At 41.6% G+C, this 18,009-nt stretch overlaps 1 protein-coding gene across 1 annotated transcript in view; it reads left to right on the forward strand.

Annotated features, from left to right (window-relative positions):
- LOC110522285 (patched domain-containing protein 1) overlaps window positions 1-18,009 on the forward strand; it is a 34,199-nt gene that overhangs the window by 3,002 nt on the left and 13,188 nt on the right. The window contains exon 2 of the mRNA XM_021600550.2: window positions 275-755. Within this exon, the coding sequence (XP_021456225.1) occupies window positions 275-755 (481 nt within the window). The remainder of the gene's footprint in view (window positions 1-274; window positions 756-18,009) is intronic.

Raw genomic sequence — 18,009 nt, forward strand, 5'->3', positions numbered from 1 at the left:
GTAAATATGATATTACACATTATTTATTTGACCGTAAAATGTATTCAATGTGTCATCTCTCCTGCAGGGAATTCATGCATTATGTAATGGTTGATTGATGGGTCACAGTGTTTAAATCATTCACAAGATAATCATAATCCAAAAACATAACCGACTGTTGTTATTTCAGGTAACAGAAACCAAACAGCGTATCACCAGCTATGCTCTGTAGGGACTTGAGATTCATCTGTCAGTGTGTCTGATAGTATCCTGTCTGCTGTGCTCCATATCCCAGGACGGTCGTGTCTCTTTCATCGGCCACCAGCTGGGTGGAGTGGCCTTCTCGCCCAACAGCCGAGACCAGCAGGTGAAGTTTGCCCGTGCCGTCCAGATCACCTACTACCTCCGCAACCATGGCCCCGTGGTTCAGGACGTCATCGCAGAGAAGTGGGAGAACGCCTTCTGCGCCCTCATCACGCGCCTGTCCACGCTCAGCGAGGACCTGCACATCCAGTCTCTCACCTCCTTCAGCCTGTGGAGGGACTTCCACCAGACGGGAGTGCTGGCTAAAGGGGAGGTGTTGGTCAGCATGGTGCTCCTCCTGCTGGCAGCCACCATCTCCAGCTCCATGAGGGACTGCCTGAGGGGGAAGCCCTTCCTGGGTCTACTGGGTGTGCTCACAATAGCCATCGCCAACGTGACTGCAGCTGGCATCTTCTTCATCTCCGACGGGAAGTTTAACTCCACGCTGCTGGGGATCCCCTTCTTTTCCATGGGTGAGTCTGGAGCTGCTTAGTCTTATCAGGGGCAGCCATGTTGCTGATTGGGGAGAGGATTAGGGTACTTGGCTGCTGAGGGCTTCCTCAAAGAGGGCCACCCCTTCCTCCACTGATTGTTTTCAGTTTGTTTTAGTGGGAGTGTGTTGAATTGTGTTTGTGTGTGTGTATGTGTATGTGTATAAGTGTATGTGTGTGTATATGTGTGTGTGTTTGTGTGTGCCTGCCCTGCATATATGTGAGTGTATCTAACATCAGTACAACAATGCTCGATATTTCCCAAATAATCGTCAGATAAATGTTTTAATCAACTATGAAATCACAATTAAAATGCATTGTATTACGTACGTTACAAAGCACTACTGTACATCATCTAATGGCTGCAATAAAAAAGCCTGACTATTTAGTGTTAGTATGAAAACTTTGAACTGAGTTATGATAATCTTAACAATCACAAATTGCAGGCTACTTATAACATGTATATTTTCTAAATCGATAAACTCTTTATGAAAGTGCCAGCATCTACAAACATCTCCATCTTAATTGTCCCATTGTCTGTGGAGGGTAATACAAGTTTCCCAGCAGAGTTTTTACTCAAACCATTCTAAGCCACAGTATCACAAGGCGATCTCCTGTGTATATGTGGTTTTCTGCCATATGCAGTAACCTATTTTCCCAGTCTGAAAGGTTCAGAAGTCAGTCAATCCCTGGAGACTAAACTACTCTGACGTAAATAAAGTTTAAGTAAGAAGCAGGAACAGGCGGCAGAGGCATCTGGGTGACCTGCAGGTTGTGTCTCACCAGGGAAATGGAGGAGGAGAGACAGAGTCAGGGAGGAATGGCGGGAGGATAGACATAGGCAGAGAGGAACTTAATTAAAGAGGCAATCTGCAGTTGCTACAGCCATTTTTTGTAATTATAAATGAATGATATGTCCCCATTTATTCATGAAGAAAATAACGTATTCATGTCTCATGAGCTTAGTTCAACTGTTGTACCCCATCAGAACTCAAAATATAAGCTTGTTTTACTCCAATGTTAGTTAACAATGTAAATTTAAACAAACACAATGCAGCTTTAAAACATGATTAAAACTAATGTTGATATCGTGGATGGTCAGTCCTTGCATCCATAGCTCAGTCTATGAATTTGAGAGTAGTTACATTTCTCCAGCCCCATCCCCCAGCTTTTACCGAAACAGAGAGCGCTTTGTTATTGTTTCAACCGCTAATTGCTGCTTTAAATCACTAAATACACGTGACAGGTCCTCCGAGACTGAAGATTTCCACCACCCACCACCAGGGATGACACTGTAGTTTCTCACAAAGTAAACAAAGACTGTATCTGACTCCATCCTTGTCCAAAATGTGTTTTGTAGTTATCCTCGAAATGAATGCAACATGATTATCGCCAGACTCAAAGTCCAAATGATATTTTAGTTCTGTAATGTTAAATCATCTGACAAATCATACTTAACCAATCAATGATAGTCTTTTTGGACTGGGTCAACCCCCATGAGGGCAGTCGACTCTCACCACACGTCAGTGGACAACTGTAAGATGAGACAGCCAGACTGTCTTAACACAGTGCACCTTTTCATGTCTTTTACCAACTATGTCTGCCTGGGATGTCATCTTAGTGAAGCCAATTACTGTATTGCTGAGCTTGTCAGTTCTCGTCTCCCTGGGTAGATGTTAACTGGAGGAAAAGATGGAGGAGAGAGGGCTTTGTGCCAGGACTCATGAAACATACATGTCACCACTGGCAGGGCACTGCCTGTTGTTCTCTCTGCACCAAATGAGCTGTGGACATTCACCTTACCTACTGTACTGTAACTCACACACTATTCACTTTGCTGTAAATAAGTACTTACTTTCTGCAGTTCTTCTGAATCCTCTGTTTTACAACATGTGTTATTCTTTGTCCTAGAAAGATTTCGCTCGCACTACTAAAACATAAATCATTGTAAACAAATTGTTTTAAAGGACAAAATTAAAAAGTGTTGACGCTGTGTGTATGCTTAGCAGAATGGTTCTGCAGGCAGGCACGGTGCCCTTTGTGGGAGTCTTACTCCATTTCAAAGTAATTTCTCCTGTTTCGTGACTACTGAACACTACTCTTGAAGAACTGGTAAAAGCCTACACCTAGTACTTGTATCTAAACCATGCCTCCTAAATCTAGGCAACAGTCAGATCAATCACAGTGAATGCTCTACAGGAAGTCCTTTCTGATTTACAGAGTTTGCATTTTCCTGTCTGGAAAACATAATTCTGGAGGAATTGATTTTATTCAACAGGCTAAGACGAATAGTGACACTGGACACGGCTGGTTACAGGCTTCACACAATGTGGCGAACACTGGTCCTCTGAGACCCAGCTGGCCGCTGATGGACTGGAACGCTGATGACACGTTCATTAATATTATTATCATGAGCGTAGGATGATGATGATAATGGATGTGACAATTTCTCTGCCATTATGATTATGGCCATAGTATCATGACACAAGGCGAGACCCAGATGCAGACAAAGGAGGCAGATGGTTGGAGTCTTACAATCTTTTTTTAATCAAATAAGTCAAGAGACTGGTCGTGAACAGGCAAAAGGGTCAAAACCAGTTCAGAGTCCAAAAGGTACCCGAAGGACAGGCAGAATCAAGGTCAGGGCAGACAGGATGATCAGGCAGGCGGGAAAGTAGTCAAGTCAGGCAGGGGTCAAAATCGGGAAGACTATCAAAAGAGAATAGCAAAAGGAGTACGGGAAAAACACGCTGGTTGACTTGACTAACATACAAGACGAACTGGCACAGAGAGACAGGAAACAGGGATAAATACACTGGGGAAAATAAGCGACACCTGGAGGGGGTGGAGACAATCACAAGGACAGGTGAAACAGATCAGGGCGTGACAGATAGGGAATACAATCTTCTTTAGGGCTTGATTAGAACCTTTGAGTTGTACTCAGATTAGAGTCCAGGAACAGTCCTATCAGAGAGTGATTGAAGCAGATATGAGAAACATCCTGAGAGAACTCCACAGTGAATCAATGTCAGGATGAGGGGATGATGTTATTTTAGTGTATGTCAATGGAGACAGTTGTTCCATGTACAGTATACAGTATGGTCAAGTTAGAACCGTTAAAATTTTTGAGTGGCGACACTGAAGATAAGTGTATATATTTTGTTGGCAAAAGCCTGTCCACCAAGACCAATGAGAATGGAGAAGGAAGCGGTGGGAAATGAAACTGATGTGTTTGGTACCTAATGAGCACACTGAATAATAAGCATGAGTGGAAGTGGGATTTACAGAGAAGAGGGAATAAGTAAACACTGTAGTATAACTGGTTGAGGCTTGATTTTCATTTAGTAGTGTGTTGGTTATTATCATTCATGATCAAAAAGTCCATGGAAAGAATGGATAATGTCGATACACCACCGAAGAAGAAACCACCACATTTACTCATTCCACATAACACATTGATTCCTAAGAGCAGTCCAAGCAATATAATAATGTATGTTCACAGGCAGCTGATGCACTTCTTGGGCCAATTTGTCAACACTGTTGTGTCACAGACAAGTCATCCGTATTCAGTGCTGTGCTGCTGCTGCCACCAACCTTGAGTCAATGGCCTCAGATAGGGCATGTGTGATACAGACAAGACACTTGGTGGGTGTGGCACGCTACCAGACACAGTCCAGATAGGGTATGTGTGATACAGACAGACACTTGGTGGGTGTGGCACGCTACCAGAGACAGTCCAGATAACTCCTCCTCAGTACGTCAGCTCATTGATCCAACTCATTACTGTTATTGGCCTTAGACTGGGGAGAAATATGGATGCACGTAGACCCGTTGCCTCCAGGGCGCTCCAGCCGGTGACGCCTCCACATATGATTTAAGAAAATTATCAATGATAACACAATGAAGCTTAAAAGCTTATTTCCATTGTGGTCCAATATATTTTGTTCAAAACATACACTTTCCGATCCAATAAATTGACATCTTTCGGAGAGTAAGAGTGAGAGAGCATTTCTGTGCATTTCACATGCTCATACATACACTGGCACTAACACTCACGTATGCACTACTCACTCGCATATGCACCATTACACTAGCAGGCAGCACCTGTCTTGTTTAGAATTGTAAACAGGACAGGGGCTGTGTGGTCATGGCAAACATGCTCAAGTTGCTCCGGGAAGGCATATGACAGTGTCCCCCGCAATCAGTGAGAGAGACCACACACAGACATGCTCTCTCACTCTTTCTCTCACAAACACAACCACACCCAGAGAGAGAGAGAGAGAGAGAGAGAGAGAGAGAGAGAGAGAGAGAGAGAGAGAGAGAGAGAGAGAGATTCACACAAATTAATGCACAGAGCAGAGCAGACCGAAAGATGTCAATTTATTGGATCGGAAAGTGTATGTTTTGAACAAAATGTATTGATCTCCTCCAACAAGAGAGACATTTAAGCCATTCTGATATAGATACTTATCGCTAATGTCCTCAAGCATGACATATTACATGTCAAAAGGCTAGGGGTCCCGCTAGCGGGACAACTTCCGGTGAAACTGAAGGGCGTGCAATTCAAATAAATAATCATAAAAATTATGGATATTAAACATTTAGGTACATACAAGTGTCTTATATCAGTTGAAAGTTTAAATTCTTGTTAATCTAACTGCACTGTCTGATTTACAGTAGGCTTTACAGCGAAAGCATGCCATGTAATTGTTTGAGGATGGCGCCCCACATCAAAATATTTTTCCACTGGCACAGGTTTCATAAATTCACAAATAGCGATTAAATATTCACTTACTTTTTGAAAATCTTCCTCTGATTTGTCATCCAAAGGGTCCCAGCTATAACATGTAGTGTCGTTTTGCTAGATAAAATCCTTCTTTATATCCCAAAAAGTCTGTTTAGTTGGCGCCATCGATTTGAGTAATCCACTCGTTCAACACGAAAATGTACCCCTAAATTTTGTTTCAACAAGTCAAAATATGTTTCTATTTAATGCTCAGATACCCTAAAATGTAATTAAACCATAATATTTCATACTGAAAGAAGTATGTTCAATAGGAAAGTGATATTAGCAGGTGCGCGTCCTCTTCGTCGCGCGCGCATACACACATTTCCAAGTCTGTATCCCTGTAGTAAAACTCATATTTCTTCCTCATTTTGGAAGAAACAAGCCTGAAACCTTGAACAAAGACTACTGACATCTGGTGGAAGCCATAGGAATTACATACTGGGAGCTAGATTTAATGATTTCCCTATACATTCCATTGGAAGACCTTGCTCTCAAAACAAACAAAAATTCTGGTTGGTTTTTCTTTGGATTTTCTCCTACCATATCTATTGTGTTATAATCTCCTACATTATTTTAACATTTATACAAACTTCAGAGTGTTTTCTTTCCAATGGTACCAATTATATGCATATCTTGGCTTCAGGGCCTGAGCAACAGGCAGTTTACTTTGGGCACGTCAGTCAGGCGGAAACTGAGAAAAAATTGTCCCTAGCCTGAAGAAGTTTTTTTAAGCTAGCGACTATTTAATATCCCATTGCCGTGTTGGGCAGGACGCAGGGAGATTTCTTGGCAATGCAGCAGCTAGTATGGCATTTCCATGTTCATCCAGGCAGAGAGAAGAACCACTCACTGTGCAAATCAAATCAAATTGTATTTGTCACATGCGCCGAATACATGTGTAGACCTTACCGTGAAATACTTACTTACAAGCCCTTAACCAATAGTTCAATACAGGTAGATGACGGGTAGATGACGCCTACTTGCCTCTATAGTCCATCGGTAAATAGCCCACCCAATTTACCTACCTCATCCCCATACTGTTTTTATTTATTTACTTTTCTGCTCTTTTGCACACCAGTATCTCTACCTGCACATGACCATCAGATCATTTATCACTCCAGTGTTAATCTGCTAAATTGTAATTATTCGCCTACCTCCTCATGCCTTTTGCACACAATGTATATAGACTCTTTTTTTTATTTTTTTTATACTGTGTCATTGACTTGTTTATTGTTTACTCCATGTGTAACTCTGTGTTGTTGTCTGTTCACACTGCTATGCTTTATCTTGGCCAGGTCGCAGTTGTAAATGAGAACTATTCTCAACTAGCCTACCTGGTTAAATAAAGGTGAAATAAAATAAAATAAATATCTGAACTTTTTCCCATACTTGGGCCTATGTTTAGCCCAGATTCATTCACGTCATCTATCTTGTCTTTGGTTTCATGCTTGTATAAAGACATAATGAACTCAGAGAGAGGATAATTTTGTCAAACAACTCTTTTCTGTATTTTCTTACCATTTACTCCCGATTACAGCAGTAAGAATTAGCTTGATGCTGTATTATAGTGATCTGCCTTGTGGTAAATAAGCAGATGAGTATCGGCTGGGGAGGAAGCCACTATAGATGAGAATCAATGTGGTGGTATGTTAGGGTAATCCATCTTTAATTGAACAATCAGCAGGAAATGTACTTTGACTTGACAGATATGTTCCTGCCAGGGCTGTATTTCCTTCTATTGGCCTCCCAAGCCAGGTCGCTCCAGTTCATGATAAGAGCTAGAACAGCCACCGTGTATTTATGTCTAGACACCTATTTATACTATTATTTTCTAGACAAATACTGTGTTGATACTGTAAGGTTTATAGTCTATTTAATCAGCAACAACAAAAATGATATAACTGTGAGAATGTTTCCAACAAGTCATCTTGAATCCGACAAGGGTTATTTTATCTTGCAGATATGTCTGAATAGCTCCTTTATGTGGTAACATTTCTGAAGTGGAATCATAAAGACACTCCCCCAACTGCAGTCATGTATGACGTCTGAGAAAGCAAGTGTCAATAAAACCTTACAGCAAAACCGCATGCAATTGGTTGTTCTTGAATTTATGTAACGCAAACACTCTGTTATGCAGTACAGAGTAAACCGAAGTGTCCATAACTGGAGAAAGTGTTTTGAGTGTTTTGGAGCATTATCCTTTCGGTGTAATATTGGTAAATGTACCAACATTTTTACTCAGAGTTTTAAATCAGGATTGATGCTTGGCTGATATAGTCACGGCTATTGACATGGTTATTGTAATGCCATTTTATGGGCTGATAGGCAATAGTTGGATGTTGAAGGTGCTTCTTTGTTTTTATGGTGAAATTATCAGATGGAAGCCACACATGCACGCACAAGCACACAGTCTCTCACTCACACTCACTCACTCTTACAAATCAACTGTCTTTCTGGATTGGTGCATGACTGGAATCAAATGACTGAAATCAAATCCATTAGAAACCAATATACCTTGTGTTCCCTCAGGAATGTCATAACCCTGCACAACACTGAGATATGTTCTAACTGCAAACAAACATACAGACTTGCAGAGTAAAGAGGATTTCTTCTCCTCCTTTGTATTTCTAGTGCAGCCATCATGAACAGAAGGTTTTAGCAATTCGTGCTAATTCGTTTTCTTCCAGGAAGATAAACCTTCAAAATGCAAATTAAAGCATTTGCTGTTCCAGGAATGTTTCCGGATCTGTCCCTGCCAAACGGGACTCCTGCCACTTTTACCGGAGTAACATACAGTTGAAGTCGGATGTTTACATACATTTAAGTCATTAAAACCTTGTTTTTCAACCACTCCACACATTTCTTGTTAACAAACTATAGTTTTGGCAAGTTGGTTAGGACATCTACTTCGTACATGACACAAGTCATTTTTTCAACAATTGTTTACAGACAGATTATTTCACTTATACTGTATCACTGTATCACAATTCCAGTGGGTCAGAAGTTTACATACACTAAGTCGACTGTGCCTTTAAACAGCTTGGAAAATTCCAGAAAATAATGTCATGGTTTTAGAAGCTTCCTATTGAATAATGTACATCATTTGAGTCAGTTGGAGGTGTAGCAAGACCTCAGAAAAAATGTGTAAACCTCCACAAGTCTGGTTCATCCTTGGGAGCAATTTCCAAACGCCTGAAGGTACCACGTTCATCTGTACAAACAATAGTACGCAAGTATAACCACCATGGGACCACGCAGCCGTCATACCACTCAGGAAGGAGACGCGGTCTGTCTCCTAGAGATGAATGTACTTTGGTGAAAACGCGCAAATCAATCACAGAACAATAGCAAAGGACCTTGTGAAGATGCTGGAGGAAACAGGTACAAAAGTATCTATATCCACAGTAAAACGAGTCCTATATCGACATAACCTGAAAGGCCGCTCAGCAAGGAAGAAGCCACTGCTCCAAAACCGCTATAAAAAAAGCCAGACTACGGTTTGCAACTGCACATGGGGATGAATATCGTATTTTTTGGAGAAATATCCTATGGTCTGATGAAACAAAAATAGAAATGTTTGGGCATAATGGACATCGTTACGTTTAGAGGAAAAAGGGGGTGGCTTGCAAGCTGAAGAACACCATCCCAACCTTAAAGTACGGGTGTGGCAGTATCATGTTTTGGGGGTAGATGGCATCATGAGGAAGGACAATTATATGGATATATTGAAGCAATATCTCAAGACCTCAGTCAGAAAGTTAAAGCTTGGCAGCAAATGGGTCTTCGAAATGGACAATGACCCTGTCACGCCCTGACCTTAGAGGTTTTTATGTCTCTTTTTTGGGTTTGGTCAGGGTGTGATTTGGGTGGGCATTCTATGTTCTATTTTCTATGTTTTTGTATTTCTTTGTTTTGGCCGGGTATGGTTCTCAATCAGGGACAGCTGTCTATCGTTGTCTCTGATTGGGAACCATACTCAGGTAGCCCTTTTCCCTCCTTTCTGTGTGGGAAGTTGTCTTTGTTTGTGGCACATAGCCCTTAAGCTTCACGGTTGTTTTGTATTGTTTATTGTTTTGTCGGTGTCATTTCAAATAACAGGAATATGTACACTCACCACGCTGCGCTTTGGTCCAGTTCTTTCGACGGTCGTGACAGACCCCAAGCATACATCCAAAGTTGTGGTGAAATGGCTTAAGGACAACGAAGTCAAGGTATTGGAGTGGCCATCACATATTCCTGACCTCAATCCTATAGAGAATTTGTGAGCAGAACTGAAATATTTTGTGCGAGGCCTACAAACCTGAATCAGTTACACCAGCTCTGTCAGGAGGAATGGGCCAAAATTCACCCAACTTATTGTGGGAAGCTTGTGGAAGGCTACCCAAAATGTTTTACCCAACTTAAACAATTTAAAGGCAATGCTACCAAATACTAATTGAGTGAATGTAAACTTCTGACCCACTGGGAATGTGATGAAAGAAATAAAAGCTGAAATGAATTAATCTCTCTACTATTATTCTGACATTTCACATTCTTAAAATAAAGTGATGATCCTAACTGACCTAAGACAGGGAATTTTTACTAGGATTAAATGTCAGGAATTGTGAAAAACTGAGATTAAATGTATTTGGCTAAGGTGTATATAAACTTCCGACTTCAACTATAACTGGCTTCACCAGAGCGAACTTGCTATTGTGTGAGCTCACATTTGTAATAATAATTTATTACCCTTAATGAAACTCAGACACAAGTCAGAGTAATTGATTTAGAGTGATATGGATATGGGTCACAGAACTATGAAATGGGTTTGATCCATCCAGAGAAATAATGAATATATAATGTACTGTATAATGTTTGACAGATACATGTAGATATGCATAGACATAGAACCAACCATTCTGTCCCATACAGTATTTCATGTTATAAAGCAGTTCTATTGATCTTACTGAGCCTGCTTCCTATGAACATAGAACTAATTAACTGATTACACTAACCTTTTTTTCCATCTGTAGTTTTTATGCGAGTCATATTGTGTATAAAAAAAAAATATCGACAGCTGTAATGGAAACAGGAAGTTTCGGTGTAATTTTCTAAATGTCAACAGATAATTTGTTCGTTCGACATGGTGGGAAAATTAATTATGGCGGTGGAAACGCCTTTAAGCAAATATTGATATAATAACCATTATCTCGAAGTTCATTTGAAGTCACGCGATGATATGGTGTGTTGTCCTCCCACTACGACTCGGGAAGCCATGCAGTTTACTAGGCTACAGATGGAATCATTTATGATAAACTTCACAGGGTAGTGAAAGTGCAAGGTGATGAACGTGATGCTGTCTTCCAATAAATGTTGAGGGTCTTATTCTGGTGACATGGTGATCGGTGCCTGACTGCTGTTTGACAAATAAAAATATTCTTGCTCTTGTCCAGAGAACCTAACAAATCAACGCTATTGGACATTACTGTAACGAATACCCCTCACATATATATACACATTGACTGGGATATTCTGTAATGATGTCAGTGATCACTGTGCAATTGCTTGTGTTAGAAATACAAAAATGACCAAAGCCAAACCCCGTTATATTTTTAAAAGACAGTTTAAACAGTATGATGAGCAAGCGTTCTTACATGATCTGTACCATAATAATGACAGAGTAAGTCTGATTCCCGATGTTGACACTGCCTGGGACTATTTTTACATACAATTTGTGTCGATTTGTGATAAGCATGCCCCTGTGAAGAAATGTAGAATCAGTGGAAGGGACAATTCCTGGTTTTCAGATAACTTGGCAGAATTAATTAGAAAGAGAAATGTATCTTGGGCTCAAGCTAGACATACAAATGCTCCTGTTGACTGGGCCTCCTTCAGAGGTCTAAGAAACAAATGCACAGGTTTGATCAGGAAGTCCCAATCAGATGACTATCTAAATGCAGTCACAGAGAACCTAAACAACCCTACCAAGTTCTGGAAGCTAATCAAATCAGTGTCAGGTTCTAATGTATCCTCTGACCTTCCTGACCATTTAATGATGGATTCTAATGAAGTGAAGGATAAATCCCATATTGTAGGGGTTTTTAACAAGCACTTCATATCTGCTGGTTCAGTTTTTGATAATGGTGGGGCCAACATACTCAGCGGGGTTCAGTCTGGCTTTAGATCGGGGCACAGCACCATAACTGCAGCTATAGCAGTGGCAAACAACATCATTAATGCACTTGATAAAAAGCAACGTTGTGCTGCTCTGTTTGTGGATTTATCAAAGGCCTTTGAGTCAGTTGACCATGAATTGTTGCTAGCTAGACTCAGAAACATTGGTCTCAGTGAAGGGGCAGTAAATTGGTTTAGGAACTATCTTTGTAACATAACACAATGTGTATATACTGACAATGACAAGTCTAGCTTTCTTGAGGTTAATGGAGGTGTGCCCCAGGGTTCCATTTTAGCTCCTGTGTTGTTCTCAATTTTTATTAATGATTTGGGAAATGGGATGCAACCAGCAAAGTTACATCTATATGCAGATGATACATTTATATATTCATGTGCTCCTTCTCTGGTTCAGGCTGTTGAAGAGCTCCAGACTGCTTTTAAGTCACTGCAGGCCTCCCTTTATGGTCTCAAACTGGTCTTGAATATACAAAAAACTAAATTCATGACCTTTACCAGACCTCGCACTCAGCCAGAGAAGGTTAGCATTGTCACATCTGGTGGCTTGTCCATTGAAAAAGGGTCATCCTACAAATACCTAGGTATTTGGTTGGATGACAAGTTGTACTTTAAAGTTCATGTGGATGATCTTGTGACGAAGCTTAAATTGAAAATGGGTTTTTATTTTCGGAATAAGGCTTGCCTTCCACTTATGGCTAGAAGGAAGCTTGTTCAGGCCACTTTTCTCTCTGTAATTGTTTATGTTGACTTGTTGACATGCAACCTCCTTTGTCTTACAGAGACTGGACTCTGTTTATCATGCATCCTTGCGCTTTATTACAAATGCCAAGTCACTCACCCACCATTGTACAATGTACCAAATGGTAAGTTGGACCTCACTTTATATGTGCAGAAAGATACATTTGTGTGTGTTCATCTACAAAGCCCTTTTGGTTAAACTCCCTCTTTACTTCTGTAGTCTGGTCTCCTTCACCACCAGCAGTTACCAGACCCAGTCTGTTCGGAGGTTGCTACTTCAAGTCCCTAGGACATTCACAGTATTAGGCAAGACTGCCTTCTCTTCTTGTTCCCCAGACACATGGAATAGTCTACAATCCATGCTTCATCTAGATATGTTAATGCCACTGAATGAATTTAAAATATTGATGGGAGACTCTGTTATAGAGGAGTGTAAATGCTTTTGTTAGGCTGGATCATGTTGAATTGTTGTATGTTTTAATTCTGTAATATATTGATTCTTGCTGCCTTCTTGGCCAGGTCTCCCTTGAAAAAGAGACCCTGGGTCTCAATGGTCTTTTCCTGGTTAAGTAAAGGTAAAATAAGAATCTCGTCATGTAGACTAGACAACCCGCACAGCCTACTGGCAATGTCTTTTTTTATTCAACCTTTATTTATACAGGGTTTTTCTCATTGAGATAACATTTATTTTTCAAAAGAGACCTGGTCGGAGGATCACGTGACCCTTGAACGAGATGGCCGCATGAACTAAGAGCTCCGCACGAGTAGTTTCCAATTCCTAATCTTACCTCCACTCCAAGTTCAAACTCATTTAGCTTTAGTAAGAAAAGTCATGGCGGCTACAAAAGGTGACACTACAGGTGACATTTTTACCCGGACTCGAGCATTAGCGACGGAGAAAGCCTCCAAGAAGAAGCTGTCTTCAGAAAAAGCTAGCGCCATGAGCCAGGAGCAAGAGGACCCGCTCCCCCCCCGAGGCCCAACGAATGCCAACCTCGCACTCTGTCGAAGACATCCTTTCTGAGTTGAGATCCCAACGTACAGAACTCAACACTAAATTAGATGCCATTAATTCTCAGCTCAGTGCGATAGGGGGCAAGGTGACAATCCTGGAAAACGCTTTGCCTGACATCAACAACAAGATAACCATAAACGCGGGGCGCCTGGACGAGGCAGAGGGGCGAATCCTATCCATGGAAAACTTATTGACAGATGCCATGGAAACAATAGCATATGCTAAAAAGAAAATAGAGCATCTGGAAGAGAAAACAGGGGACCTGGAAAACAGGGGGTGAATGAGTAATTGTGTTCTATTAAATCTGGGCGAAAAAGAAGAGGGAAACCTGCCACTGATCCCCTACCTGCAAGATAAACTTCCCGAGTGGCTCCACCTGCCCACCGACAGGCCCATAGAACTCGAGAGAGAGAGCTCACCGAGCACTGAGGCCCCCACCAGCAGCCAGACAACCACCGCGCCCAATCACCATACGTTTCCTGAGATTCACCGACAAGGAACGAGTCTTACAGGCGGCGAAAAACAACACCATCACAGTGGGAAATACCAAACTCACTTTACACCAGGACTTGTCAGCTAGAATACGCCGAAAGCGCCGAGAGTTTGACGAGGTGAAGAAATACTCCATTGACCGAGGCATCTTCAGGGGATTCAAATACCCAAACGAGCTCAGGATTCTTCACCAAGGAGCCTTGCGACACTTCAAAACTAAAAAGAGGCTAAACGTTTTTTGAAAGACAATCCTGGTCAATGAGAAATGGACCAATGACTAAATGCATTTAATGCTGTTACTAAAGGAGGTAAGACAACATATAGCCGATATCCAAAGACCCACACGCCTCGCTAAATGTCATTATAGCCGTCCAATTTACATTTATTTTCCTTTAGCTGAGAGGGATAGGCTCTATAGCCTAACCTAGGCCTACTAATGTTTCAGCCTACTTTTATTTCCCTGTTTTTTTGTTGCTATTATTACTTGGGGTTCCCTATGTCCCCTGGGGGAAGTATATGTAGGCTGGGCTATTGATTTTATTTTCTCCCTCTTTTAGTGTGGTCTGGACGGGGGCTACGTTGTCATTTACTCAATGTGGGGCGGAGAGGAGAGGATGAGGCATTTCCTTGGTGGGGAGACGTTGTGCGTTGCTAACTGTTCCCGTTAGCAACGGGGGGGGGGGGGGGGGGGGGGTAATAGATCCAACGGGATGTGTCGAGCTGTTTGGGAACTCGGTTGGGGTGTTCAGAGATTGTTATTTTATGTACACCATTTATTTTCCTTTTATGTGAACGCAGCTATAACTATTATCCACTTTTACCCAGAGATGACTTGCACTAAAGTTTGATTACTGTTCGATGACGATGACTAGTACCTTAAATCTATTGACATGGAACTGCCATGGTCTAGGGCATGCAATAAAACGGAAAAAAATACTATGTGCTCTAAAAAAGGAAAAAGCAGACATCGCGCTATTACAAGAGACACAACTCTGTGATGCCGAACATGCCAAACTCCGCAGAGCTTGGGTGGGACAGGTGTATTTCTCATCTTTCAAATCAAACAGTAGAGGCACAGCCATACTTATCCATAAGAATGTTTCATTCATAATTGACAAAAACATATCTGATCTGATGATGAGGGGAGATTTATTTTGATAACTGGGTCACTGTATGGTCAACCAATTGCTATCTTAAATATATACGCCCCTAACACAGATACTCCTGCTTTCATGTCAAAATAACCCTGTTTAATGAGCATTGTGTTTCCTTTGCCGTGGTGGCCGGAGATTTTAATTGTACCCTTAACCCAACCCTAGACAAATCATCTCAAGTCCCCACCACAAATCCTAGATCTGCAAAGATGTTGAACTCTCTTACTAAAGAGATGGGACTGATAGATATCTGGAGAGAGACTAATAGCTCATCTATGGACTATACATACTACTCTCATGCCCATAACACCTCCTCCCGTATAGATTACATTTTCATCCCAAAGAGTTTCATAAATTCAGCCACATGTACAATCGGACCCATAGCACTTTCAGATCACGCCTTTGTCCACCTCCGCTTTGACCTCTGCAAAAACATCCCGAGGTCAAAGAGCTGGAAATTCAACACCTCCATGCTATCAAACGAAGCGTTCCATACATTGGTAACTACATGGATAGACAACTACACACAAGACAACAAAGATTCTCCTGTTTCTCCGGCCAAATGTGGGACGCTGCTAAAGCCACACTAAGAGGTCATCTAATCGCATATGCTTCCTCTAAGAAAAAAGCAATGGAAGCACACAGGCTAGATCTTGAGAGGGAGCTGGAATGCTGTGAAACAATACATAAACAATCCCCAGACAGCACCTCCTGGAGTCATCTTAAAGCAGCCAAAGCCAAACTGAATTTGGACTACACACGGGAGATAAAAAAAGAAGGTTTTCTTTACTAAACAGAAATACCATGAGTATAGCAATAGGCCCAGTAGATTGCTTGCTTACCAATTAAAAAAGGAGCAGTCAGAGCGTACAATCATGGCTTGCCGAACAGCAGAGGACGAGGTCACATATGACCCAAAAAAGATCAATTTAACTTTTGATGATTTTTACTGCAAACTATATACCTCTGAGAGAAAACACACGGAGGCAGAACTCCACTCTTTCCTAGAGGGAATCTCGCTACCTAAACTATCAGAGACAGACCAAGAAGATCTCAACTCCCCCTTCACTCCTGAGGAGATCCTGGAGGCAATTACCTCCATGCCACCTAATAAGTCCCCAGGCCCAGATGGATTCCCCAGAGAGTTATACAAAGCTTTTTGGCCCCAGCTCAGCCCTATCTTCATGCCAATGCTGGAGGAGTTTTGCAAAAACGGAGTTCTCCCAGACTCAATGCACACAACTCGCATTACAGTGTTGCTCAAAAAGGACAAGGACCCCCTATCCTGCTCGTCCTTCCGGCCCATGACCTTGTTGGATTTCGACTACAAAATAATTACCCAGTTGCTCGCCAAAAGACTAAACACTCTTCTTCCCAAAATAATAAAAGCGGACCAAACTGGATTTATTAGAGACAGATACTCTTCTGATAATATTCACCATCTTTTTGATATTAATGATCAAGGAAACGGACAGAAGACCCCTTTCTTGCTAGCTTCACTGGATGCTGAGAAGTAGTTTGACAGGATGGAGTGGAGCTTTCTGTTTTCAGTGTTAGAAAAGTTCAATATGGGCCCAAATTCTATTAAATTAAATTAAATCACTATACTCTCATCCAAATGCCATGGTGGCTACTAATGGACTGAACTCTGACAGATTCCCTCTGGAACGGGGCACAAGACAAGGGTGATCGCTGTCCCCCCTGCTCTACTTGTTGGGTGCGGAGCCTCTGGCAGAGCTGATAAGGAGCAATCCAAGTATTATGGGTGTCTCTGCAGGCGGCCTGCAGCACAAGATTTCGCTTTACACGGATGATGTCTTTGCTCTGCATATCCAACCCTGAGAAATCCCTCCCATTTTAGACACAATTGCTCAGTATGGCAAGTTTTCAGGGAATAAGATCAATTTTAACAAATCCACTGTCTGCCCTCTCAATATTACACTCACCAGCTCTATGAAAACACTATGTCCTTTCCAATGGAAAACACAGGGGTTTCAATACCTCAGGATCTTCATAACACCAGATCTGAATAGCCTTTTCAAGGAAAATTATCTTCCACTCCTGGATCGAATCAAGAACGATCTCCAAACCTGGATCTCCCTCCCAATTAGCTTAGTAGGAAGAATTAATGTCATCCGTATGAACGGCGTCCCTAGACTGAACTATATATTTCAGATGCTCCCATGCTATCTCCCAGTTTCCTTTTTCAAAACAACTAACCAAAGCATCACCAAATTTATATGGGGCAATAAAAAACCTAGGATCAAGTTCTCCACTCTATCGAAACCTGAATCTAAGGGTGGTCTTGCCCTTCCCTCCCTTCAACTGTACTACTGGTCTGCCCAAATCCGCAACATGCTAACATGGATCACAAACAGACAAGAGTCAACGTGGATTCAGATAGAAGCCCAATCCTGTGGTTCATTGCCCTTAAGCTAAATTATATTCATTCATAACTTTGGTGAAGTGGGCAACATAGCCAAAACCTTTGTGATTTACAGCACCCTACTAGCGTGGAGGGACTGTAAGAAATACCTGGGCATTTCCTCACAAATATGTTCTCACTCGCCTATAGTAGGCAACCCAGACTTGCCAAAAGCCCTGAGGGATGCCAACTTTAATCTTTGGCATACTTTAGGAATCAGTACCTTTTCAGACCTATTTCATCAGAAAACCACTACACTGAAATCCTTTCAAGAGCTCTGCAGTGAATTCAATGTGCCAAGATCCCTTTAAAAAATATATATCTTCAAATTAGACATGTCATTTCCTCATTTACTTCCAAGAGGAGGTTTAGAACTCAGTTGAATAAAGTTGAAACCCTTCTTGTTACAGCACAACCCATTAAAGGCAAAATATCTTATATCTATAGACTCT

Source organism: Oncorhynchus mykiss, chromosome 4, assembly GCF_013265735.2.
Source record: "Oncorhynchus mykiss isolate Arlee chromosome 4, USDA_OmykA_1.1, whole genome shotgun sequence".
NCBI classification, from domain to species: domain Eukaryota; kingdom Metazoa; phylum Chordata; class Actinopteri; order Salmoniformes; family Salmonidae; genus Oncorhynchus; species Oncorhynchus mykiss.